At 33.8% G+C, this 25280-nt stretch overlaps 3 protein-coding genes across 5 annotated transcripts in view; 1 reads left to right on the top strand and 2 right to left on the bottom strand.

Annotated features, from left to right (window-relative positions):
• LOC130894820 (slit homolog 1 protein-like) overlaps nt 1–21395 on the top strand; it is a 58467-nt gene extending 37072 nt beyond the window's left edge. For 2 of the 3 annotated variants that reach the window (XM_057801821.1, XM_057801822.1), the window contains 3 exons: nt 15117–15292; nt 16223–16530; nt 18580–21395. In XM_057801821.1, coding sequence (XP_057657804.1) covers nt 15117–15292; nt 16223–16530; nt 18580–20229 — 2134 coding nt within the window. In that variant the 3' untranslated portion in view covers nt 20230–21395. Of the gene's footprint in view, nt 1–15104; nt 15293–16222; nt 16531–18579 lie in introns of all 3 variants that reach the window. The other variant, XM_057801823.1, reaches the window with a different exon arrangement.
• LOC130894824 (lysozyme-like) lies at nt 6704–9706 on the bottom strand. The gene is made up of 4 exons (XM_057801827.1): nt 9409–9706; nt 8364–8452; nt 7749–7812; nt 6704–6990 (listed from the first exon to the last, which is right to left on the bottom strand). The coding sequence occupies exons 1-4, from the start codon at nt 9542–9544 to the stop codon at nt 6836–6838; spliced, it is 444 nt and encodes a 147-aa protein (XP_057657810.1). The 5' UTR covers nt 9545–9706; the 3' UTR covers nt 6704–6835.
• Nucleotides 21396–22212: 817 nt separating the features above from the next.
• On the bottom strand, nt 22213–24789 carry LOC130894818 (uncharacterized). The gene is made up of 4 exons (XM_057801818.1): nt 24453–24789; nt 24209–24399; nt 23977–24156; nt 22213–23917 (listed from the first exon to the last, which is right to left on the bottom strand). The coding sequence occupies exons 1-4, from the start codon at nt 24586–24588 to the stop codon at nt 22874–22876; spliced, it is 1551 nt and encodes a 516-aa protein (XP_057657801.1). The 5' UTR covers nt 24589–24789; the 3' UTR covers nt 22213–22873.
• Nucleotides 24790–25280: the final 491 nt, after the last annotated feature.

The following is a 25280-nucleotide window of genomic DNA, read 5'->3' as shown; positions in this document are numbered from 1 at the left end:
ATAGTCGAAGGTATACCACAAGGAGCTCTACAACATCTACACGGGGACACCCAGAAGTCTTCAGGAAGACACGAATCAAAACGACTTTTGATTTACAAAAAGACTAGGTTGTATTTTCTAAAAAGATGAGAGAAGAAATCGGTTAGACTTCCTGGAAGACTGATGACGATACTCATTGGGAGACGATCCAAGTTGGGACTAAAATCCAAGCTCCATTTCATCAAAAAAGCTTCAATTCCAGTACAAGCTGCTGAGACGAATTGTGGTACATCAGGATTCAGTAGATATACTGAATGTTGGATCAGAAGAAGGAGGAATTACTAAAAGAAAAAACACGCCCCCAACTTGTAACTTTGAACTATAATAAACAAGGAATAAACCTTATAAAAAAGAAGATTATATACGAATACTAACCTAACTTAATTTATGGAAATAAGGAAAAGTTCTAGCAGGGAAACCAACTAACAAGATTCTTTTTCAAGAGATGCATTTTATACTATATCTGTCGAAATTTGACAATTAGATTTGATCTAATTATCATGTATAGAGTTGGGATATCAGGGATTATCACAATCTGTTCTTTTTATATAATAATTTCATCATTTGACTGTACTATTAATTTCTCTACATATTTTCGAGAGTTTCCATACTTTTCATAATGCTCCGCATGAGGAAACTGAAACTCTACGTGTAAATCACGTTCCTACATTTTACACTTGATATATGAAAGTGAACCAAAAGAATGTATATATATATCAAAGTTCTGGAATTGCATAAAATGTAGTGTGACTCTAATGGATCAAAACTTGCGTCATATTTCATCAGAATAGAAATAACAAAATCCAATTAAGCCAATTCTCATGACAAAAGTCTATATTTGTTTGAATTTGAATCAAAAACAATTTATTTTATCTAAATTTCCACTAGATTGCAAAAGCATACTGATAAGAAGTTATCATTATCAGTTTTTTCGAAAATGACAATTATTTTGTTCCTCGAAGAACAAGAACTTCCTGGACGAGGTTTCTACCACCACATCTTTTCCAATATTATCAGTTTTTTCTAATGCTCACTCTATTTTCCTATTTTAATGGATCCAATAGACGTCTCTAGCTATTATATTATTTTATTCAGGTATAGACTAATTTTTACCCAGTTCCAATTGGGTTATGTCTTTTTCTCAACCCCTGGAAGCATCACAACTACTTTAAAGAAAGAATCCACTTTTTAAATTTGTCTCTTCTATGTTTTTTTATCGTTTCTTTATCTGCTGGTCGTGGTCTAGCTGTTTTCCCAAACCTTGAGTGCCTGAGGTAGTTTCTCTGGGTTAGGACGTTTCCTCCATGATATCTTCTTCTGGCTGAAGTTTCAATAGATCCTCTGGATTCTGATACACAAGAGGTATTTACTGCTTGCATCACTTTGATATTACGCTGGCCGAAGAGCTCTTTCCAATGATTTAAAGACTTATTAGTATGATTCTGATGAGGCAGTGATTGGATCTTCAGTTAAAGCTTGAATCATCCTCTGCTTGGTCCTTCTAGGGGTTCTATTGCCTTACTCGTCTTGTCCTAGGTAGTCAAATATCAGTCCAGGATGACTCCAACTCTGGGTAGATCTACTGGATTTGCAAAACTACGTTAAATAATTGATCGAAATAAAAATTCTTCCTTTGTTCTTTATGGTTTCTTTATCTGCTGGTCTTGGTTCAGCTGTTTTCTGAAACCTTGGGTGCCAGGGGTAGTTTCTCTGTTGTAGGACGTAAGTTTCCTCCATTTTATCTTCTATTGGTTGAACTCTCAATAAATCCTTTAGATTCTGATACACCAAGAGGTATTTATTGCTTGCATCACTTTGATATTTCGCTGGACATAGATTGATTTAAAGACTTATTAGTATGATACGATTTGGCAGTGATTGGATTTTCAGTTAAAGCTTGAATCATCTTCTAGTCCCGCTAGCGGTTCTATTGCCTTAATCGTCTTGTCCTAGGTAGTCAAATATCAGTCTAGAATGACTCGTAGGTTGTTTTTGTTTTATCATCATCGCGGTGAATATTTTCTATGTGGTGTTTAAAAGCATGATTTTTATGGAGCTACTAAGGGTATGATGATGAAAAAATTCCTACGTTTTTAGACAGCTTAGCAGTCAAAGTAGGGGGTGACTGATTTGGTATGGTTGAAGATATTTTCCCGTGGTCTGTTTTCAGTATATATTTGTCCTTCTGGAAATTCTGTAACCGTCAAAAAATAGGAAAAAGACGCCTTGACCTTGCCTGCAGATGAAACGGTCTTTGCCTTCTTTGGACCTAGTCCTCACTCTTCATTCCATTTTTTTGTTTGTTCTTTTGTTTTGTGGTTAAAGTGATGGAAATATCTTTACAGGTAAACCTTGGAGCAAAACAAAATAGTTTTCATAAAACTTGATGGTATTAAAAACCAGAAATGTTGGTGATAGTCTTATTGAACACACAACCACTACTCTAACACTGAAAATCATATTATTTATCTCACGTTTCGATAACTAAGAGATCATCTTCAGAAACCTATTGTGAGTTAATTACAAAGTACTTGTCAATTGAGGTTAATTATGTAATTTTAATATATTTAAATAAGTAAACGAACCTCAATCTTCTTCCTTATGGTAAACGAAGAAGAATATATCTAATTAAAGAAAAAAAAACTACACAAACAACCCACAAATCGAGTAACTGAACTATAGCCTACACGGTTGTGTCCAATCCCACACGTCCGGATCATCGTTTTTCAAAACTACTTCATGAATAAAGTTGTTAAGTATAAATTTTGATTTGAACTGAACAGAAATTTCTTTTTATTGTGAAATTAACAACGGAAAAACTGAATGCGACTCGAAAGTGTGGGATTTGATCAATCGCTAGATCGAAAACCAGTTTATATACGCTTAGATTCTTAAATAAGTATAATAGCGCTCAAAAGTTTTCGCCCGCCTTATAGTTTGCGTGATATACAGAAAAAGATGTAATGTAATACGGAATTTTGGCATTTTTTTAAACAATTTCGATAAATAATCGTCGTCTATTTGGTGCAATTCGTTTTTCAGCATATTCTTTGAAAATTCAACCGCGTTTCAAAACGAATTTCATTCGAGGAAAGAAAGGAAACTTTTTACCTAGTAGCCGGTTTTACTTTATAGTAACAATTAAGTATTATCAGTTCTATATCCGTAGAATTCTTTGGCCCGCGGGTATAAAAAGACGAAAGTTTCGTCAGAATCGTGATTTGAGAGTAAATGACATAATGAGTCGAGATTTCTTCGAGAAAGTAACCTCCCTTGGAACAAAGTTAACTCAGTTTGTTTCCAGAGAATGGCGGCGGGAAATGCGGTGCCTCCAGCTACACTTATTACTTGGCTTTTGTTTGTCTACTGAAAAAAATAAATAAAATTACTAAAATAATCCAAAAGAAAATGTTCAAGTTCATTATTATACCAAGTTTAAGAAAGAAACTAAAACAAAACACCTGAAAACCATAACTATTTAATTGACTTTGCTTTCCCATCTACCCCTACCAATTATTTTACAAGATGGTATTTAAATTACTTGTGCAATTTTTTAAGTGATCCCCTCAAACAGATTAAAATATTTTGACAAAAATAACTTTGAAACTTTTTAAGAAGAAATGTCGATTTGTTTTTCAAAACGACAATTGACGGTTTGTTTTTGGAAAAGACAGTCTCTAAAGACAATTAAGGCAATTTTTTTGGAGAACGGGATATTCTCTAAAGACAGATAACGGTTTGTTTTTGAAGAAGGCAGTCTCTAAAGACAATTAACAGATTGTTTTTGGAAAAGAAAGTCTCTAAATACAAATAATGATTTGTTTTTGGAAAAGACAGTCTCTAAAGACAATTAACGATTTGTTTTTGGAAAAGACAGTCTCTAAAGACAATTAACGGTGTGTTTTGGGAAAAGACAGTCTTTAAAGGCAATTAACGCTTTGTTTTGGAGAAAGGGATAGTTTCAAAAGACACTTAACGCTTTGTTTTGGAGACAGGGGCACTTTCAAAAGACAATTAACGGTTTGTTTTTGGAAAAAAAATATCTAAAGACAATTAACAGTTTGTTTTGGGTAAAGACAGTCTCTAAAAACAATTAACGGATTGTTTTTGAAGATAGTCTTTAAAGACAATTAACAGACTATTTTTGGAAAAGACAGTCTCTAAAGACAATTAACGGTTTGTTTTTGGAAAAGACAGTCCCTAAAGACAATTAACACATTGTTTTGGGTAAAGACTGTCTCTAAAGACAATTAACGGTTTGTTTTGCGAAAAGACAGTCTCTAAAGACAATTAACGCTTTGTTTTGGAGAAAGGGGCACTTTCTAAAGACAATTAACGGTTTGTCTTTGGAAAAAAAAGTCTCTAAACACATTGTTTTTGGAAAAGACAGTCTCTAAAGACAATTAACGGTTTGTTTTGGGAAAAGACTATCTCTAAAGACAATTAACGGTTTGTTTTGGGTAAAGACAGTCTCTAAAAACAATTAACGGATTGTTTTTGAAGATAGTCTTTAAAGACAATTAACAGACTGTTTTTGGAAAAGACTGTCTCTAAAGACAGACAGAAATTAATGGTTTGTTTTGGGAAAAGGCAGTCTCTAAAGACAATTAACGGTAGGTTTTTGAAGACGACAGTCTTTAAAGACAATTAACGGTCTGTTTTGGGAAAAGGCAGTCTCTAAAGACAATTAACGGTAGGTTTTTGAAGAAGACAGTCTTTAAAGACAATTAACGGTTTGTTTTGGGTAAAGACAGTCTCTAAAGACAATTAACGGTAGGTTTTTGAAGAAGACAGTTTTTAAAGACAATTAACGATTTGTTTTTGGAAAAGACTGTCTCTAAAGACAGACAGAAATTAATGGTTTGTTTTGAGAAAAGGCAGTCTCTAAAGACAATTAACGGTAGGTTTTTGAAGAAGACAGTCTTTAAAGACAATTAACGGTTTGTTTTGGGTAAAGACAGTCTCTAAAGACAATTAACGGTTTGTTTTTTAAGAAGACAGTCTTTAAAGACAATTAACGGTTTTTTTTTTGGAAAAGACAATTAACGGTTTGTTTATGAAGAAGACATTCTCTAAAGACAATTAACGATTTGTTTTGGAAAAAAGGATACTCTTTAAAGACAAATAACTTGTTTGATTCCCATTCTTGTCAAACAGACGCTGAAGTCAATCTGTCGCATTTCCTACAACAATCTCCAGCTGTTGATAGACATCACTCAGAACAGGCAATAGAAAAAAGACTAAAACTTCTGTACGCCCGATCTGGAAACCACAAATTTTCGCTAAACCGTTTTTTTAATAATCAACAGCCTCATCGATCTTCTTCAAAGCCAAAAGCACATGACAAAAACTTAACTTGGTATCTAAATCCACACATCAATTAAGAACCAGAATGTAATTAAATGAAATTGAACGGACTAATTAAGAGATTAAGGAGTGGATAGTTTTGAAGGGGTCAAGTTTGCGCAATTGAAAGGAAGATGCATGATTGGTTGCTTACCCAATACAATATTTTCTATATTTTGCGTATCGTTATCGTTAATTGATGCTTTTTAAACAATATTATTGATCGCCCTACATAAAAAATGTACATTATTTTTATTGATTTATCCATTGATTTTTCACCATTAAATTTTTTTGGAAATAATTCTCGATACGTCACTGTGTTGTAACAAGAATATCCATTGTATATTCATATATAAATATTCAAGACGTGCTCCCAACTCTTTATTAAACCATTCTTTAGGTCTACTTACTAAATCGTACGGACTTTGAATAAATTTCTTGACTGGATCTTTCATATTTTTCCTTTTTCGTCTTTACCTCATAGTTAATTACACTCTAGAGAAATATTCTCATCGGGTCGTATTGACTTGAAGTAGTCAACAAAGCACATAGGGTATTAGTCCAGTTATTTAGCTAGTAAAATTGAAATTATAGTAGCTAAGTTATTATTTGCGTTTTATCAGAAATTTAGGGTCTACAGCTTTTTTTATTACAAGATTCAATCTTATTATAAAATGACTATACAAACTACCGGTCAAAAGTTTTTGTCCACATTATAGTTTGAGTGATACACAACAAATAAAAACCCATAATTTCTTGGTTTTGCACGTTTTAAAACTTGCAAGTCTGAATTTGCGAGAACAAACACAATTTGTATAGGAACTTATGTAAAATATATAAAAAGATGGTAAATCAGAGCCACGTTCTTAAATTTCAATTAGGACTAAACTAAACTAAAGAAATGACAAAAATTTTGTGAAAAACATCTTCTTTGTTTTTCAATTGGGACTAAACTAAGAGGATGGTACCAAATTTACCTCTCCCAACGAAAAAAAGACAAAAATTTTGTGAAAAACATCTCCTTTGTTTTATAATTGGGACTAAACTACGAGAATGGTACCAAATTTACCTCTCCCAACGAAGGAAAGACAAAAAATTTTGGGAAAAACATCTCCTTTTAGCTCCATACCCAAGAAGGGGGGCTTTCACCCTCAGGGGTGAATCTTTCGGTGCAGGGTAGATTTTTGAGGTGATAAATACTAGCTTCATATCAATTTTCACGAAAATAGACCTTGATTATCAAAATTCAGCTGGTACCTGGACTAGTGGACAAAAACTTTTGGCCATTAGTTTCTGGGGACTTGTGGCAAAAAAAATGTAAAAAATATCTCATTTTTATTTTTTCAACAGTATTGACATTTTGTAATAAATCAATTCATAAATATTTTAATACGCTAAAACTATGGTAAAATATTATATCGATATGGAAGGGGAGAATTATTGGATTCGTTCATCCAGCACTTGGAAAACACAAGTGTACTATGGTAGAGGGATATTCACGGTTATAACAACTTCTCGTCCATCCCTCCCAGTTACGAAAACCCAACAAACTTTCAATTTTCTTAGCACAAGCCGCATCTTTAGTTAACTCTTCGTCGAGAAAATCTGAAATAATAAAAACAGTTTATTGGTTTAAATAATTATAACAATATTGTTATATATTAAGTTCATTTATTACTTTTTCAAATAAACATATCAAAATAATCTAAATATTGTTGAATCGAGTGGGAACGTTTTGTTCCCCTTTCAATAGAACCAGGTCCTGTTCAGTCCTGTACGTTTGAACCTCTTTTTGGATCTTTCTGAGAAGCTCAAGTTCAGCTTTCGTACCACCTCTTTGGTGGTCTTCGTGTGTTCGCTCTCGAGTTTTAGCCCACTTTGTCTGGCATTCTTTCTACGTGAGTGAAAACGTATAGTTTAAATCTTTAACTCCTCACCCAGAGTTGTTTCTCGTTTGGTGATACGATGCCGAGGGATTGGAGATGTTGGAGATAAACGTCGATTCCGATGGACTGGAGATTTTGGAGATAGACGTCGATTCAGAGGGACTGGAGATGTTGGAGATAGATAGACGTCGATTCCGAAGGACTGGAGATGTTGGAGATAGATAGACGTCGATTCAGAGGGACTGGAGATGTTGGAGATAGATAGACGTCAATTCCGAAGGACTGGAGATGTTGGAGATAGATAGACGTCGATTCAGAGGGACTGGAGATAAACAACCTCATTTTCAGTATGACTAACAGTTGCCGGGTTGTGGTTATTGGACAAATAGGTCTTACAACATTTTGAAGTACTTACAACTCTTCAGATTACTTTGATGTGTCTAATTTTTATAGGTTATGTCTAGATGAACTACATACCTTCGCATTTGGCATTGCATTTTCCACCGGGTTTCCCAAACGTACACCAATCCTTACTGTTAATCTAGAATTTGAAAAAAAAATTTTTAAGCTGCAACTAAGAGCTGCAATCTTCCTCAGGTTTTTTATCTCTGGCATGTAAAGTAACTTATGTAAGAAAGGTTTTCGGAAAAATTCATTACATTCGAATAAATTCTAAATAACCTAAGATCTTAGTTGCCTTATTTTAATTTTCATACGTCATTTCAAGTTTAGTTGGACGTTTGTCAAAAACTGACTCATACCATGTTCAAACCTTCCAAAAAGAGCCCAAAACTTCGACTAATGCCTTGTTAAACAGATTGGTAGATTCAACGCGAAAGTAGGCTCGCCTATCATCAGTCGAGAACTAAACAGAAAGTGAAGAAACGTCCAAAATATACTGAAGATCAGCGGTGTAGAAGATAAGCTGTCAATTTTACACGTATGACAAAAAATTGTCATAATGACGTGAAATTTAAACTCAAAAAGAAATTTTAAACTAAAGTTTTGATCTTGTCAGACGCACTTATTTCCAAATCAAATAAAAACAAATCCACATGTAGTATTGTAAATAATTTTTTTTAATCAACTCACCTGAAATAATCCCAAACCTTTACCTCCATTTGCTTTGATTACCTCTTTGGAAGTGTCTCTTCCGCTTTCTGCTTCAATCAAACACACCCCTACAAATGAAATTATTATTAAGATTTGATATTGATATTAAACAAATCTACTAACCCTAAATCTTCATCACCAAATTAAAAAAAGCGAAAATACGAGGGTGGTTCAAATATACAACTAAATTAAGTTTGAATTTTACGGAATCTTTGAAATTAAACACGCTGTTCACACTGCCATTACACCAACAGTTGGAATTACACTGTCTCACACGCGTTTCGTTAACCAATTTATCGTCTTCAGAGTCTAAACTGAGACGATAAGATCAGACAGTGTAATTGTGAGTTTTGGTATAGTGTGTTAAGTATAAACTGGAATTTTTGAATAAAAGTGCCTGAAAAATTTAGTTTCGTAACCCGGGCCGCATAACCTCACCTTCCAGTGTACTTTAGCAATTAGCAGGACGAGCGTACCAGGAAATTTATCGAAATGCTTTGCTACATTCGCCGCTTCTCCATTTTGGAGTACCGAATGAACCATCATCGTTAGTAGTACTGAATCGTAAAATTTCGGCCAAATTGGTGCCAAAAATTCCGAATTTTGAACAGATATTGGAAGTTTGGACGCGATATTTGGATATTTTGGAAGGAAAGGCGCGGCTATGGAGTGGAGGGAAAAAAACGAAGGCGCGTCAGACTGTCTACAGATCAAAACCACGTGATAGTCCCGATTCGTCCCCATGCGACTATTAATTATTTGGTCTATTGAAAGAGGCATTCGAAAGCTTACGGCTCTGTAACTTTATAATAAAATTTCTCGTAGCAAAATTCCGGTTTATATTTGAACAACCCTCGTATGTCAATGAAAAACATGTACTCAAAGTGGTAAAGCAGAAAATTCCCTCGAGGGAGATCGACTCCAATAAAATGAATTTTTGATTAATCCATATTTAAATTTGATCAAAACTTCTACCAGAGAGTGTTGTAATTTTTTCTGTTGTATATTTTCTACGCATACTCACAATTTCCAACAAACGTTTTCGCTATTCCAAGTCGAACTAATTCTTGTGCCAGACCGCATTTCGTAAAAACTTTAGCTTGTGCGTCGTATGCCAAATTACTAACTAATAAAACGCCTAAAAATAGAGATAAAAACATGTCGTAGATAAACTATATCACATTCGAAGTCATCGAAAGAAACTGTATAAAATGCAAGTGAGTGTCAATTTGGAAATTCATAACCTTGACATTACCGAACTCGATGTTATGAATATATACATTATTTTTCCTAGTAATATTTTTTTTTATTTCAATATCACAAAAATAAATATTTAATTGTATGATTACAAAACGAGATGTTGTCTTCAATTTTAACACGCAGTATCGGATCTAGGAGAATTCGTCGTACTTAAGCTAGAAATTTTTATAATTCAATCAAACTGATTTTGTGTGGCTCTGATATAGGATCAGTTTCCTCTGCTAAGTCGAAATTATTCGCGTGCTCGCTAAAATACGTGTAGAAAACTTGATAATAAGTTCAGTAAATGAAGTAAAAACTAGTACTAAAAGGTGAAGCAGATGAGTAAAAACTAGTACTAAAAGGTGAAGTAGGTAGATTAATGAAACGTGGACTATAAGGTGAAGAAGATAGATGTGTAAAACAGTACTAAACGGTGTAGTAGATGAGTAAAAACTAGTACTAAAAGGTGAAGTAGGTAGATTAATGAAACGTGGACTATAAGGTGAAGAAGATAGATGGGTAAAACAGTACTAAACGGTGTAGTAGATGAGTAAAAACTAGTACTAAAAGGTGAAGTAGATAGATTAATGAAATGTGGACTATAAGGTGAAGAAGATAGATGGTTGAAACAGTGCTAAAAGATGAAAAAAATAGATGTGTAAAACGAGTACTAAAAGGTGAAGTAGATGGGTAAAACGAGTACTAAAAGATAGAGTAGATAGATGGGTATAACAAGTACTAAAAGATGAAGTTAGATGGATGAAACGTGGACTATAAGTTGAAGAAGAGAGATGCGTAGAACGAGTACTAAAAGGTGAAATAGATGGGTAAAACGAGTACTAAAAGATGGAGTAGATAGATGGGTAAAACAAGTACTAAAAGATGAAGTAGATGGATGGATGAAACATGGACTAAAAGGTGAAGAAGAGAGATGGGTAAAACGAGTACTAAAAGGTGAAGTAGATGGTAAATAAAGTACTAAAAGGTGAAGTAGATAGATGGGTGGAACGAGTATTTAAAGGTGAAGTAAATAAATGGGTTAAATGAACACTTTAAGGTGAAAAAGATAGATAAGTGAAACGATTATTGAAAGATGAGTAAATCAAGCACTAAAAGGTGAAGTAGATGGTTTATTGAGTACTAAAAGGTGAAGTAGATGGTAAATCGAGTACTAAAAGGTGAAATAGATGGTAAATCAAGTACTAAAAGGTGAGGTAGATAGATGGGTGGAACGAGTATTAAAAGGTGAAGTAAATAAATGGGTTAAATGAACACTGTGAGGTGAAAAAGATAGATGGATAAAACGATTATTAAAAGGTGAAGAAAATGAGAAGATATTTGAGAGCGGTGGAAGTGAGGGCTTGGTGACACGAGATAAACAAGAAAAAAATGGAAACAAAGTTTGAAAGATCTCGAAGCCGATATATATATATATATATATATATATATATATATATATATATATATATATATATATATATATATATAATGAAAATATTTTACGTAATAGAAATGGTGTTAAAGGAAGTGACGATTTCCATCCACTTTATTTATTCTTGGGAGGTTACTCTTCGAATACCGTACAGAATTGAATACGAGACATAAAAGGAACTGGGTTTTTGTTAGGAATCAGTGGCGACTCTGTAAATTCATTAGATAATATAATAATATTATTTAATTTTGTATCAAAATAAAGTTAAAGATTAGCTTGCAGAAAATATACAAAACATCAAGTCGTGGATACAACAGCAGCTTTCCAATAGTATATAAAAGTAAACAAAGATAAAAAATATTAGAGAGTGAAAGACAAACAGTTGTAGAGAAAGATAGATATACAGAAAACTCATTTTCCAATATGACTGACTAATTTTTCCAAAAGAACTTCATAATTTATGATTATTTCTTCATATTAACCACTGACAATTTACTAAAAGTTATTTGATGTCGTTAGAAAGTCTGTCAAAAACGTCATCCTCCCATTAAGTTTCAATTTTGACGTGATACACCCATAAACAATATTATCCATGCTTACTAATTTGATCTAATGCCTTAAATGTATATTTTTTTGAAAATAATCGTTTTTTTTTTTTTTGGTAACGTCACTGGGCTCATTGAGTTGCAGTTTTTATATGCCGTTTGAACCAGTCTGCATTGCCGAGACATTGACAGACATTATAAATTGTGATCATGTGCTAAACCAGAGCTCACTGACTTAAAAAAAAAAGACAACTCATACTCGTACTTCTGTTGAAAAGTATCTGATGATGGAACTGTTTCAGTACGCATACTTACCTTCATTTAAATGGAACGTAGCTAATACGCCTCGATCGTGACTCGTAGTGAAAAAAAACACTTCTCGAGACGTATCAGGAACGTAGCTACTATGATTGGGGTGTAGAAACATTAAAAATTTCCTCATTTACATATTATGATGTATTATATTGAAGATTTTTCGAAATACTAAAAATTCTGTATCCACTGACTTGTTGCGTCTCATCAGAATTGCGTAACAACCTCCCGTTCGAAGTCTCTAATCCGAACTGAAATTCGAAATAATAGCTATTCTAGATATTCTATTTTTTAATGACTGAGCATGCCTCGTATATCATTCAATTCGTCGTGTACGACTGACTTATCATTTGTACTTGGAAGTGAAGATGTCGCCGTAAGACGTCTACTGAGGAATGTTTAACTACATGAATCAAATAGCAACGCCGGCTGGCTGTGTCTACACACGGGAGATTATTGCACCACTCTGATGAGACCTAATAACGTCAAAACTAGTCAATAGCTACGATCCTCTCCTTGTAATTGCGAACCATTAGGGATATACCAATTTCGGAAGATTGTCGATGACATCACGTTCTTCTAAAGGGATGTAATTCAATATTCTTGGTGGTATTAACCCGGAAAGTAGTTATTTTTTTTTTCTATAAGGAACGGCAAACATACATTTCGAATCATTAAATTAGAAATAATAGGTTTTAATAGATATTATGTTTAATATATGTTTACATAAACGTGATTGTTGTGGGATTGTAGCAAATGAAACATCAAAATATTTTTTTATACAACGACAACGATTTTTGTTGCTACGCTAATGTCAGTTTACTTTAGATCGTCACAAATGACGTTGAATTTACATAGGTTATATGTAAGGTTATGTCGTTTCGAGTTTTTTTCAAAATCTAAAAGATATTCATAGATTAATGATTATTATTTTGGCATTTAGGATATATCAAAGATGTGATGTGAAAATAGGACATTGCTTACTGAGCTCTATGTCTAATTTGTCCCACAACTCAATAGGGTTCAGATCGGGTGACTACGATGATCAAATAATTGCTTTCAGTACATTATTTCTTTCAAATACTCTTGGTATGCCGATGAAGCGTTGTCCAGAACAGGTTTATACAATGGCACCTTTCCCAAAAGGCATCTTCTTTCAATCTGCTTTTTAGTGTAGAAGTACTCAGAGGTAGATTCATTGATATGAGCTGCCATCTATTTTTTTGATCAATACAATACGTTTATCCCCAAATTCGTTAACGAATTTAACAAAAAGACGTCTTGGTGCAAAAAATATAAATCCCAGTACTGCTGGGACTAAACTATAATAATAAACGGCGAAGAAACAATTCCCAGGTGAAGTATAAAGTAAAAAAATAACGGACACCGTTTTATGAATGGATTACGGGGTGAGCGAATACGTATACAAGGTGTTTTAAAGTTTAGAATCGACATGTTTGAATCCACATTCCATAACTCGTAACTGGCAACGATGTCTTTACCTTTCACGGTACCATTTTATCAATCAACAATAAATCTTCGAAAGATACATAAAAACCTTAGGTATAATCAACAAAATCAGCAATAAAAAATCTGAAAGGGAACATTATAACCATTTGAGATGTCGATTTCAGTAGATAAGCTTTCGCAGATGCAACGACGCTCGTTTAATAATTTACGGAACGTTTATAGGCATGCGGTTTTGATTCAACGAATAACTTCGTGTCTTTTAGCCTCTCTCTGAAAACAGAAGTAAGTTTCAATGGCGCGCTCCTAATAAGGTACTACCTAAGTACGACCAATGAATTTATTAATGCGTTGATCGAAGGTGATTGATATTCAAACGACTAGGGAGAGAATTACATTCGTATTGTCAGTAGTTTCACCACACTTTTATTCAAATTACTATGTTTGTGTCTTTAGATGAAATTTTACAACTTTTTCGCTCGAAATTTCAGTCACTTTCTCGATATAATAGTCCCAAAACTACCTGGCTTGTCCTAGAGATGGCGATCACTATAAAAATCTATTTATTTCCAAAATTTTGATGTTTTATTTATTGGACCAGGTACTTCTGATATAATACTCGTATATGAAATAGAAATGCGTTAACCGTCGTGTGGTTAGGTCGTCACCTAGTCAATTAGTCGCTTCTTAACCAAACCTTTGGACCACAGAGTCCCGAGGTGGACCAGGTTAATCTCCAGAGATCCGGGGAAGTAAAATAACTTCAATAGCTAGATGTTTTATGAACGGGGCTTTAAATCTCATGGTTGGTAGATCAAATAACATTAAAAACGTATATGGTTTATATATATAGAGAGAGAAATCTCATTATTTTTTACAAATATTCCTATTCTGTCTACGAAAAATCACCTAAAATTCAATTCAAAACTTATTTTTATCATGGGAGCTCTTAAAGATTAATTAGAATCTGAACCGAGCTTCCTCATCTTTAGTTTGAAGTTTAGCTCATCAAAACTCATTCTAATCAATTCGTCAGCTCTTATTTTTATCCTTGGAGTTGATAAAGATTAATTAGAATCTGAATAGAGCTTCCTCATCTTTAGTTTGGAAATTAGCTCCCTAAAACTCGTTCTAATTAATTCTTTAGCTCTTATTTTTATCCTGGGAGCTCTTAAAGATTAATTAGAATCTGAAACGAGCTTCCTCATCTTTAGTTTGAGGTTTATTTCCCCAAAACTCGTTCTAATCAACTCTTCAGCTCTTATTTTTATACTTGGAGCTCTTAAAGATTAATTAGAACCTGAATCGAGCTTCCTCATCTTTAGTTTTGAAGATTAGCTCTCCAAAACTCGTTCTAATCAATTTAGCTCTTATTTTTATCATTGGAGCTCTTAAAGATTAATTAGAACCTGAATCGAGCTTCCTCATCTTTAGTTTTAAAGATTAGCTCCCCAAAACTCGTTCTAATCAAATCAAGTCTCATTCTTTTTTACAAATTTTCTGATTTTGGTTACGAAAAATTACCTAAAATTCAATTCAAAAATTTGTTTTCTTCGCCACAAACGTTACCGCATTCACAAAAACCTAAAATGAAATTTACAAGTTTTGTCGCCAAATATTACTTATCAAGTGCTTCGTTTATGAAATTATCGAGTTGATAAACGCCTAAAATTCTAAATAATTCTGTATTAGATGAATATCGCGTTATTCTAATGAATCTAGATTTAATTACAGTATGTGGTGGTTAATCTTATCACTAATATGGTGGTGCGGCTCATCAGCCATTCCATCAACAGGACCGGACTTGTGGAAATGTCCAGAAATTGATTCTCAACCTTTCGTTGAATGCAGTTGTGATATGCCGCACACGCTCAGATGTACAGGAGATAAATCGTCTATGAAAATTATAGGTAAGATCAAATACGTTTCGTAGAATACAATAAAAAAGGTTTAAACTTGGTACGAAATTTGCATTGCTCTGATATTTTGGTGGATCCTCCTCATACAACCTCAAGTCACGCACGAAAGGGCATAGGGCTATGTGGGCACGTCTCTTTCAGAGCGTGGTCGATGGTCAAGATAGAAAAAATGATTGGAGCAACGGTACGCGTCAAGTTTTCGAAGAGACTCACGAAAATGCCAGTAGAGATTCTCGCAATGCTTCAAGAATCCTTTGGATAACTACCTGACAAAATATGTGACTCCCATCCGGCCTACGGCCGCAACGCTAGACTTTTTTGCCTCTTCGGCTCAATATAACTCTGAAAGTTCAACATTGAGAAACCCTGCACAATATTAGAGCCTTTACGACGAGATCGCTGATGGACATCGTCGCTGAAACCTCCTAAAAAGCCCATGTCGCAAAGAAACCTCGTTGACACAAGTATATTGATGCGGGAGGATCGTAGTTTGAAGGCCTTCCTCACGAACGACTACCAGACAGGCGTCACTCTCCAGACACTTGTTTGTCTCCTCGGCTTAATACATCTCAGAAAAGTCAACATTTAGAGATCCTGGACAACATTAGAGCCGTTACGACGAAGCTGCTGAAGGATATCATCACCGAAACCTCCCAGGAAGCTTCCAAGTGTATGATGAAGAAGTATTTAATCAGAATAAACTATTTATATTGCAAACCAATTGGTTGTGACGTATCAAATAAAAAGTTGACTCGATTTTTCAATACCAGCGAGCTTTTAATCAGCATTAAACAGGCACCTACCTGACACGAAAGGCTCTTATATTTTTGATTCCTACAAACGAATTACGGTTTTTTCACTATAAACAGTATATTTACCTTATAATAATATTTATTATTTATATAATTATAATTTTTGTAGGTGAAACGTTACGTGCAAAATCTTCTTTTTCGGTTTCGTTATTAGATTGTACGATACAAAATTTGACGTCGATATCGGAACCGATTTTAGAAGAAGTTTCTTTGCACGGACTCGTTATATCTTCAGGAGAACTTAAGAATATAGTCGAAAACGCCTTCGATAAACTCGCTTCGCCTTTACAAGCCTTAGGATTACCAAATAACCAACTGGAAACGGTACCGATTTCGGCTTTAAGGTCTCTACCTGAATTAGATAGATTGGACATTTCAGGAAATAGATTACGAAATTTGGATCGTAAATCTTTCGAGGTAAATAATCCCTTTTTTTTTAAACTTTGTTTCCAAATTCAAAGCGTACATTTATTTGATTGAAATTTAATCCTTCAACTTTTTAACGTACTATAATAATGTATACAGGATGTCTTAATATCGTAGATTTTCTTGTGTATTTTTATCATATTTAATATCAATAATCATTACATTAGTAGAAAGAAAATCCATCTGGGAATACCACCTTTCGTACCTAATCCACAAAAAATTGACTTATGGAAACTGTTTACAACTCAAATAGAGAGGTTTGAAGATTAGCTCCTCAAAACTCGTTCTAATCAATTCTTCAGCTCTTATTTTTATCCTTGGAGCTCTTAAAGATTAATTAGAATCTGAATAGAGCTTCCTCATCTTTAGTTTGGAAATTAGCTCCCTAAAACTCGTTCTAATTAATTCTTTAGCTCTTATTTTTATCCTGGGAGCTCTTAAAGATTAATTAGAATCTGAACCGAGCTTCCTAATCTTTAGTTTTGAAGATTAGCTCCCCAAAACTCGTTCTAATCAATTCTTTAGCTCTTATTTTTATCCTTGGAGCTCTTAAAGAATAATTAGAACCTGAATCGAGCTTCCTCATCTTTAGTTTTGAAGATTAGCTCCCCAAAACTCGTTCTAATTAATTCTTTAGCTCTTATTTTTATCCTGGGAGCTCTTAAAGATTAATTAGAATCTGAACCGAGCTTCCTAATCTTTAGTTTTGAAGATTAGCTCCCCAAAACTCGTTCTAATCAATTCTTTAGCTCTTATTTTTATCCTTGGAGGTGTTGAAGATTAATTAGAATCTGAACCGAGCTTCCTCATCTTTAGTTTTGAAGATTAGCTCCCCAAAACTCGTTCTAATCAATTCTTTAGCTCTTATTTTTATCCTTGGAGGTGTTGAAGATTAATTACAATCTGAACCGAGCTCCCTCATCTTTGGTTTAAAGATTAACTCCCCAAAACATCTTCTTATCAATTCTTCAGCTCTTATTTTTATCATGGAAGCTCTTGAAGATCAATTAGAATCTGAACCGAGCTTCCTCATGTTTGGTTTGAAGATGACTTCTTCACGACAACGCTCGACCCCACGTCCTTCGTCAAAAACAGGAGCTTCTCAATAACTTTGGAGGGATTTTTGAGCTGCATACCTCGTACAGCGATTATCACTTCGTCTTCTAGCTCGGAAACAATCAGTGGCAAAAGCTTCTCCATCGAAAACAACCATTCGCGGAATTTTAACATGGTCATACAGACCATGGGTCGTCCAATTGATGTAATTACTCCAGAAAACATCAAAAAAGTCCACAAATTGGTTAAATCTATTTCGTGAGATAGCTAAGGTCGTAAAGATGACCATGGGGAAGTCTTTTTCAAAGTGGGTACCGCTTTAACTCACAGTCGATCGAAAACAACAACGTATTGATGATTCAAAAAAGTATTTGGTCATGATAAAACAGATTTTTTGCGTCGATATGTGAAAATAGATGAAACATGGATCTATCAGGAATCAAAACGATCATCTGCAGCTGGTGAACCATGTTCGAAGTGTGCAAAGACACAACAGTCAGCTGGGAAGGTTCTGGCCTCAGTATTTTGGGATGCGCAAGGAATATTGTGCAGCCCCTATCTCCAAAAGGGAAAGACATTCAATAACGAAGACTACATGAAGTTGTTGGATAGTTTGAATGCAAAAATCAAGGAAAAATGGCGAAGTAACGACCAATTTCACCAAGAAAATGCAATGATTCCAAGTCGATGGCAACGATGGTTAAATTGAACGAATTGCTTCCTTATCCACCATATAGTCCAGATCTGGCCCCCAGTGGCTACTGATGACAAAAAAATGCTCAAATGAAATCTTGTTAAACTTGAATGAAAGGTTTTGTTTTAACAATGATTTAAATCGACGATTATGTCATATTTTCTGCTCGGAACACCCTGTATACATTATCAATGATCCACTTATAGAAGATTTTTCGAGAAAAGTCAATTTTTGATTTATAAAATGAAAATTTTTGGTCGCAAATTTCGTATAATCAATATCTGTTGCAGGGTTTGCGAAATTTGTCGTTCATAGATATCAGCGATAATTTAATATCGAAAATAACACCCGACGCGTTCGATAATTTACCGCAACTCAAAATCCTCCGCCTTCGAGGTAATCAATTGACAATATCGGCAATATCAAAATTGAATCGTCTATCGACTTTAGAAGAACTAGATCTATCGGAAAATATGTTGATAGGGCCGATTGGACCTTCGACTTGTACCAAAATGTCTTCTTTAAAAGACCTTCAACTTTCCCACAACACTTTAAGCAGCATCAAAATGGGATCTTTACAAGGTTTAACCGCGCTCACGTCTCTAAGGCTACAACACAATCAAATCGACGTAATTGAAGACCACGCTTTCAGTCATCTAAGTTCTTTATTAACTCTAGAACTAGCTCACAACAGAATCGTAGCGGTTTCCGGCGCTTCTTTGGCGCATCTACAAAAATTAACGTACCTCGACATGCGACATAACTTCTTAAGAGCTCTAACCGCCGATCTAATCCAACCGCTACGTAATTTGAGGTCTCTAAAATTAGACGAAAACGATATATCGATAGTAGCCAGTGACGCTTTCAAACCCACAACTTCACTAGAACATTTCACCCTATCGGAAAACCCATTAAACTGCGATTGCAGCTTAAGCGAATTCGCCACGTGGTTGAACAACTCCACTTTGAACCAACAAGATAAATCAACAGCGGTATGCACGACGCCTCCCCATCTAGAAAACGGTTTATTAATAGAAATGCCGACGTACAACCTCATCTGCGGCGACGAAGACGACACCGTCATGACCCCCATATCGTCTCCCTTCAAAGCTCGAATCAACCTCGAAGATTTCACCTACGACGGCACCGACGTCAAACTATCCTGGAACGTCCAAGACGAATTTTCTTCGTATACCTGCGACGCTATATTCGTATACGAAGAAGAAGGACCCAACGAAGTTTTAATCGAATCGAATCCTATCAAATGTAATTCGTCGGATTTATCGGATCCGAAAATATTAAACGTAACGCTCCCTAAAACTATACAACTACGACGCGGTAACAGCTACAGATATTGCATAGTTTTATTGGAAACCGTTCAAACCGACGACGTTTCGTTAATACTCGGCTGTTCGGATATAATACCGCTAGTTATTAACGCGAAATTACCGGCGAATGCGAAAATACCGCGGGTCGTTTCGGTTTTAGCGAATTTGACGTCGGACGGCGAGCTATCGATCGGAATCGACGTTTACCCCGGGGTAAATTGCGAATTGAACGTGGCTGTATTAGAACAGAGCACGCTGTTGTCGCAAAAAATAATCGAGTGTTCGAATCCGAAGTATAATTTCTTCGGATTAAACGGAGGACCTTATAGAGTGTGCGCGAACGTTGTAACTTCTAGTCCAGCTATCGACGTTAATAAATCTAGGTGCGTAACTGTGTTTAAATCAGTCGCGACGGGGTTTACTAATCTCGACGTGGCTTTCGTATCAGTGTTCTTGGTTTTGTGTATTATGGTTATTATTTTGGTTTGGGGCGTCAAGAAGGTTTTAGTGAAACCTAAAACGCGAACTCATCAGTGCTTTTTACCGCCCGAATGCGATAAAGACGTTCAGCATAATAGATACGTTAAATTACAAGCTACGACGAAATTGTGAATTTTTTTGAAGTTAGGTTCTAGTTCCGGTGTGCCATAATTGTGTATAATCTTTTCCGCCGATTTCGATACATGTTATTTTTTAATCGCCCTCGTAATATACACGAATTGTTTTGGTTGAGATCGAATTTTGTTTAGTAGTATCGGGATGTTTTTCTGTGCATTATATTCCATAATATCGTAATTTGACTATTTTTAAACATTTTTTTGTACTAACCCTGTATAATATACAAATCTCCACCCATTTTCGCTTCTACTGGAATTAATTTATACTGCAACAACACTCAATTACTTTATCTTGTCCCTATAGCCTCTTATTGGTTTATACCCGGCTCGAAGGACCAAATATTGTAGTTATGGATGTTGGTATTGGGGTAGTAAACAGTCTGTTCAGTTTGAACGGCACCAAGGTTTCCAGAAATTCCAAATAATGATGATTTCTTCGGATTAAAAAGGGGGAACTTAGCTCCAAAGCTTACTGGTAGCTCACAATTACATTATCTGGTACTTCGAACCTCTTATTGATTCATACCCGGCTTGAAGTACCAGATATCTCAATTATGGAAGATTAGATCTCATCATATTGGACGGAGGTTTCTAAAGAACATTATTTTTTACTCAATTCTTCGTAAAACTACTATTTCATTCAATCAATTACATTTTCTAGTCCTTCGAGCCTTCATAATTTCAGTGACTTGACTATTTTTGAACATTTTTTCGTACTAACCCTGCATAATAAACAGTACTTTAAAAATTTTAATGTTTCTCATTATTTTTACTCAATTCTATATAAAACTACTGATATATTCAATCATTTACATTTTCTGGTCCTTCGAGCCTTCATAACTTCAATGACTAACTATTTTTAAAAATTTGCTTGTTGCTCTCTCTCAACGCTACTTGTTTTCCATCAAAAAATCAAGAGTAACTAACATTTAAACTAAGTATGTATTTATTAGTGTATATTTTTTTTTATTGTATATATTCGTTACATTAACTTCAATTATATGATTTAATGAAAGATTATAATAATTTTAATTGGACTGATTCATCAGATGTATATAAATCATTTTTATTTTGTCAATTATACATTTATTACTAATGCTTGTTGTATTTTTGTTAAATAGTAGCACTAGTGTGCCTGTGAAAAATAAAAGTACCTGCTTATTATTGAGTTTTACTGGTGACTCCCCCTTTATATAAATTACTTTATATAAATCATCATGGATAAATTACATTTACCAGCAATTATATATAATATAATAATAATATATATAATAAATGCATTAAAATTGTTTTTGTGGAAAACATGAGCTGTTTAATATTAATTTACTTCTATAGGGTTATTTATAAAGTTTAAACGTTAATTAATTCATACAGGGTTACTCACAAAATTTGAACATTAATTCACTTGTGCAGGGTTATTCATAAACTTTAAACATAAATTTATTTGAATAGGTTTATTCACAAAATTAAAATATTAATTTATTCGTACTGGGTTATTCACAAAGTTTAAACATTAATTTATTCGTAAAGGGTTATTCCAATAGTTTGAATACTAATTTATTCGTACAGGGTTATTCACAAAGTTTAAGCATTATTTGACTTGTAAAGGGTTATTCACAAAGTTTAAACATTAATTTATTCGTACAGGGTTATTCACAAAGTTTAAACATTAATTTATTCGTACAGGGTTATTCACAAGATTTAACCATTATTTGACTTGTACAGAGTTATTCGCAAATTTTAAGCATTATTTGACTTGTACAGGGTTATTCATAAAGTTTAAGCAGTATTTTTCTTGTACAGGTAATTCATAAAGTCTAATATAATAAGAATTTGATCATTTTTTTTCAATTACCTTCCAATTGTTTTATTTATCAATAATACAAACATCGGATAAAAATGAACACACTATATGTCCATATCGTCGTGTTTAGGAATAGAGGTAAGGAAATAAGGTGATTTTTCGAAAATAAGTCGGTTAAGTTGTAAAATTTATTTTGAAAATAAATAATGTGAAAAGTAACTGTATCGGCAACAGTAATAATGAGAAAATGTGAAATATAGTGTTGTATAATTAAAAAAAATAGTCATAGATTTTTTTGTTACGTTTATATATGAAACAATTTTCAAAAATAAAGCAAATTTCATTCCACCTACTTTAAAGTTTAAAATTTCTTCTAATATTGTTAATTTAAAAAGCCAAAGGAGAAACTGTATTATTATGAAAATATCGTCAACAAAACATTCAGTTTAAAAAATATTTAAATGTAAAAACCCAATTTTTCAATATTCCACGTCATAATAAGTGACTTGAATGTACGTAATTTGGAAAATAATTTTTTTTTTTCGAAAAAATTGAAGCTAAAATCAGATCAACCGAAACTGGAAAAGAATCGTCAAAGTGAGGTTAAGACGTTTTTCTTTGCTAACAAGGGTGTTATTTGCACGGTTAAACATTTTTACCCTACAAAAACTAACAAACACCCTTGAATACACACTTTTTCGTCAAATGGGATCAAATAAGTATAAATAGAATCGTCTAATTTTCCGAATCACACTAAATACGCATAATCAAATCGAAAGCAGTTGAAATACTCAAAAAATGAATCTCAAATTTTTTGAAAAAAAAAACGAATTTTTCATATATAAGTCGGCGATCCCTCCAAATTAGTTCCGCAAGCCTCGCACTGTTGCATATTCTTCGAATTAACTAAAGTACATTTACTGCATTCAGCTCCTCCGACTTCGATTGGAGTTTCGTCCTTAACGTTTTTACTTTTCCCGCACATTTCGCAAATACATTTCGCCGATTCATTCAAGAAAGTACAAGCTTTACAAGTCCATTTTTCTTTTACTTCGGCTACAACTTTCGATATAATCTTCTTCTTCATACTTTTCTCATCTTTCGGTTTCTTTTCGACCGGTTTTTCTTTGGGGGGAAGCTTCGCGGCCTCGTTAACCTTCTGACATTTCTTCGGTACATCGCTCACCCTCAAAGGTCTATCGTAGATGCTCAAATTATTAACAACCTCATCGAGATTAGTCTGCTTCACTTTTTTAATTTCCTTTTGTTGTTTACTAATAACTGGACTCAATAAATCCCCTCGTTCTCCTAAATCTTTATTATAACCTTGGCTTTCGAGATTCTTGTATACGTAATCCCATTCCTCCAACCGGGAATCTTTTTGTTCGGTTGTTGTTTCGTATTCGGTTTCAACTAATTTCTTAGCGGTTCTAGTTCTGGTATCCACTACATCATATGAAGAATTCGAGTTCGATTCAACTGGTATTAACGCTACATCTCCTGAATAAACGTTATTTACAGGAACGGGGACGTTGTATAAATAATCGTTATTAATACAATTATATGGAACTGTGTATATAGGATAACCCCCGTTTACCATATAATCTTGTTGTAGAGGAAGTCCTACGTGATGATGTGTACTAACTGGGGGGAAAGAATGATTCGTGGGGACCATTGGAGAAACTAAAGGTGCTGGAATACTTTGACATCGAACCGATTGATAAACGTTGTGTTCTTGATACTGTCGTTGATGATGTCTACATTTTAGTGCGTTAGCGCATTGTTCTGGGCTACAAATATGATTTTTTCGAAATTCTAAAACTTCTAACCACGATATTTTAAATGTTCTACACACTTCGTCCCATATCGCTTTTGATATCTGTAACATAAATAAAGTAACGATGAAAATGATATAAAAAAAACATCTAAAAGACTTACCTGACATTCTACATAAGCTATTATACAATCCATTGATATAGCAGATACTCTATCAGGACAAACAGGAGCGTCGAGGATTAATAAACCTTCCCCGCAAGATTTGTAACCCATAGCTTCAAACATTTTTTCTGCACCAACCAAATTAGCTTCTACTTGATGTTTATAAAAACCGGAATAAGTCTAAAGAAATTTTTATTAAAAATAAATAATATACAACGAAATATCTACTTACTTTCAATTGCCGATACTCTTTTCTCCATGGTTGTGCTAATAAATTACCAGCGTACATTTGTATAGCGTTAAAACCCATTGCTGCTTTATAATCTTTTTTATAAGCTGCCGATAGCTCAAATACCTCACTAGTTTCGTGAAAACTGAATTTATTGTAATGCTCAGAAATACACAAAAAATCGTGAATGTATTCTAAAATAAATAAACAAACAATTAAAGATACAAAACAAAAACGTTAAACTAACCTTCTAATTTGTTTCTTTGATAAATTTTTTCATTGCTTTCCTCTAATTCAAGAAAACTCAAATGGCATCTTCCTATTTTTTGCCATAAATCTCTATAACTGTTTTCTGGTAAACAGCAATTCTCCATTTTTACCATAGTATCGCGACAAAAGACGTTAAATTAAATCGTATTTACCACTACAGCGTTGAAATAGTTCTAATTCTTTATAAAAAATTCAACACAAATAATTGTCAACTAACTAAATTTATATATTTTCATTGGAATCGTCTAGATACTGAAATAGAAACGTTCATTTTCTTTTTGACGTTTATGACAGTTTAACCTTAAAACCAAAACATCAAATTGTCAACACAAATCAAAATTACCAAGATCACTTTGAAACAAGGACGATCTACTTAACCAAATCTATCAAACTGTATTTTGACGTCACAAATTACACGACATCACCTCGCTTTATAATAAAAAACAACATAATAATGAATAATGTTTTCTTTTTAATTTTATACGGTGAATAAAATCTTAATAGCTTCTCAAGTGTGAAAAAAAATGTGCGCAACATGAGAAACGAACACAAAAAATATGAGTGGAGCAATATATATATATAGAAAAGTCGAAATTTATCTTTCTTTTAAAAACTATGCATATATATATATATATATATATATATATATATATATATATATATATATATATATATATATAGAGAGAGAGAGAGAGAGAGAGAGAGAGAGTTAATATTAAAGATATAGCAAGATATGAGAGTAGACCCGAACTACTGATAAAGAGACAAAGAACAACGGTATACCGCTCGGTATCTCTCTCTATTC

Source organism: Diorhabda carinulata, chromosome 6 (assembly GCF_026250575.1).
Source record: "Diorhabda carinulata isolate Delta chromosome 6, icDioCari1.1, whole genome shotgun sequence".
Classification (NCBI taxonomy): domain Eukaryota; kingdom Metazoa; phylum Arthropoda; class Insecta; order Coleoptera; family Chrysomelidae; genus Diorhabda; species Diorhabda carinulata.
This window is presented reverse-complemented; position numbering and strand designations above follow the sequence as displayed.

Bases quoted from the DNA above. Each gene is read 5' to 3' on its own strand.
- LOC130894824 (XM_057801827.1), bottom strand. From the start codon at position 9,544: ATGTTTTTATCTCTATTTTTAGGCGTTTTATTAGTTAGTAATTTGGCA. The intron at 8,453-9,408 runs GTGAGTATGCGT...TTTCATTTGTAG, and splicing joins GAAAACGTTTGTTGGAAATT to GGGTGTGTTTGATTGAAGCA. The intron at 6,991-7,748 runs GTATGTAGTTCA...TTATTATTTCAG, and splicing joins ATGCAATGCCAAATGCGAAG to ATTTTCTCGACGAAGAGTTA.
- LOC130894818 (XM_057801818.1), bottom strand. From the start codon at position 24,588: ATGGTAAAAATGGAGAATTGCTGTTTACCAGAAAACAGTTATAGAGAT. The intron at 24,400-24,452 runs GTTAGTTTAACG...TATTTATTTTAG, and splicing joins TCAAAGAAACAAATTAGAAG to AATACATTCACGATTTTTTG. The intron at 23,918-23,976 runs GTAAGTCTTTTA...TTTATGTTACAG, and splicing joins TAGCTTATGTAGAATGTCAG to ATATCAAAAGCGATATGGGA.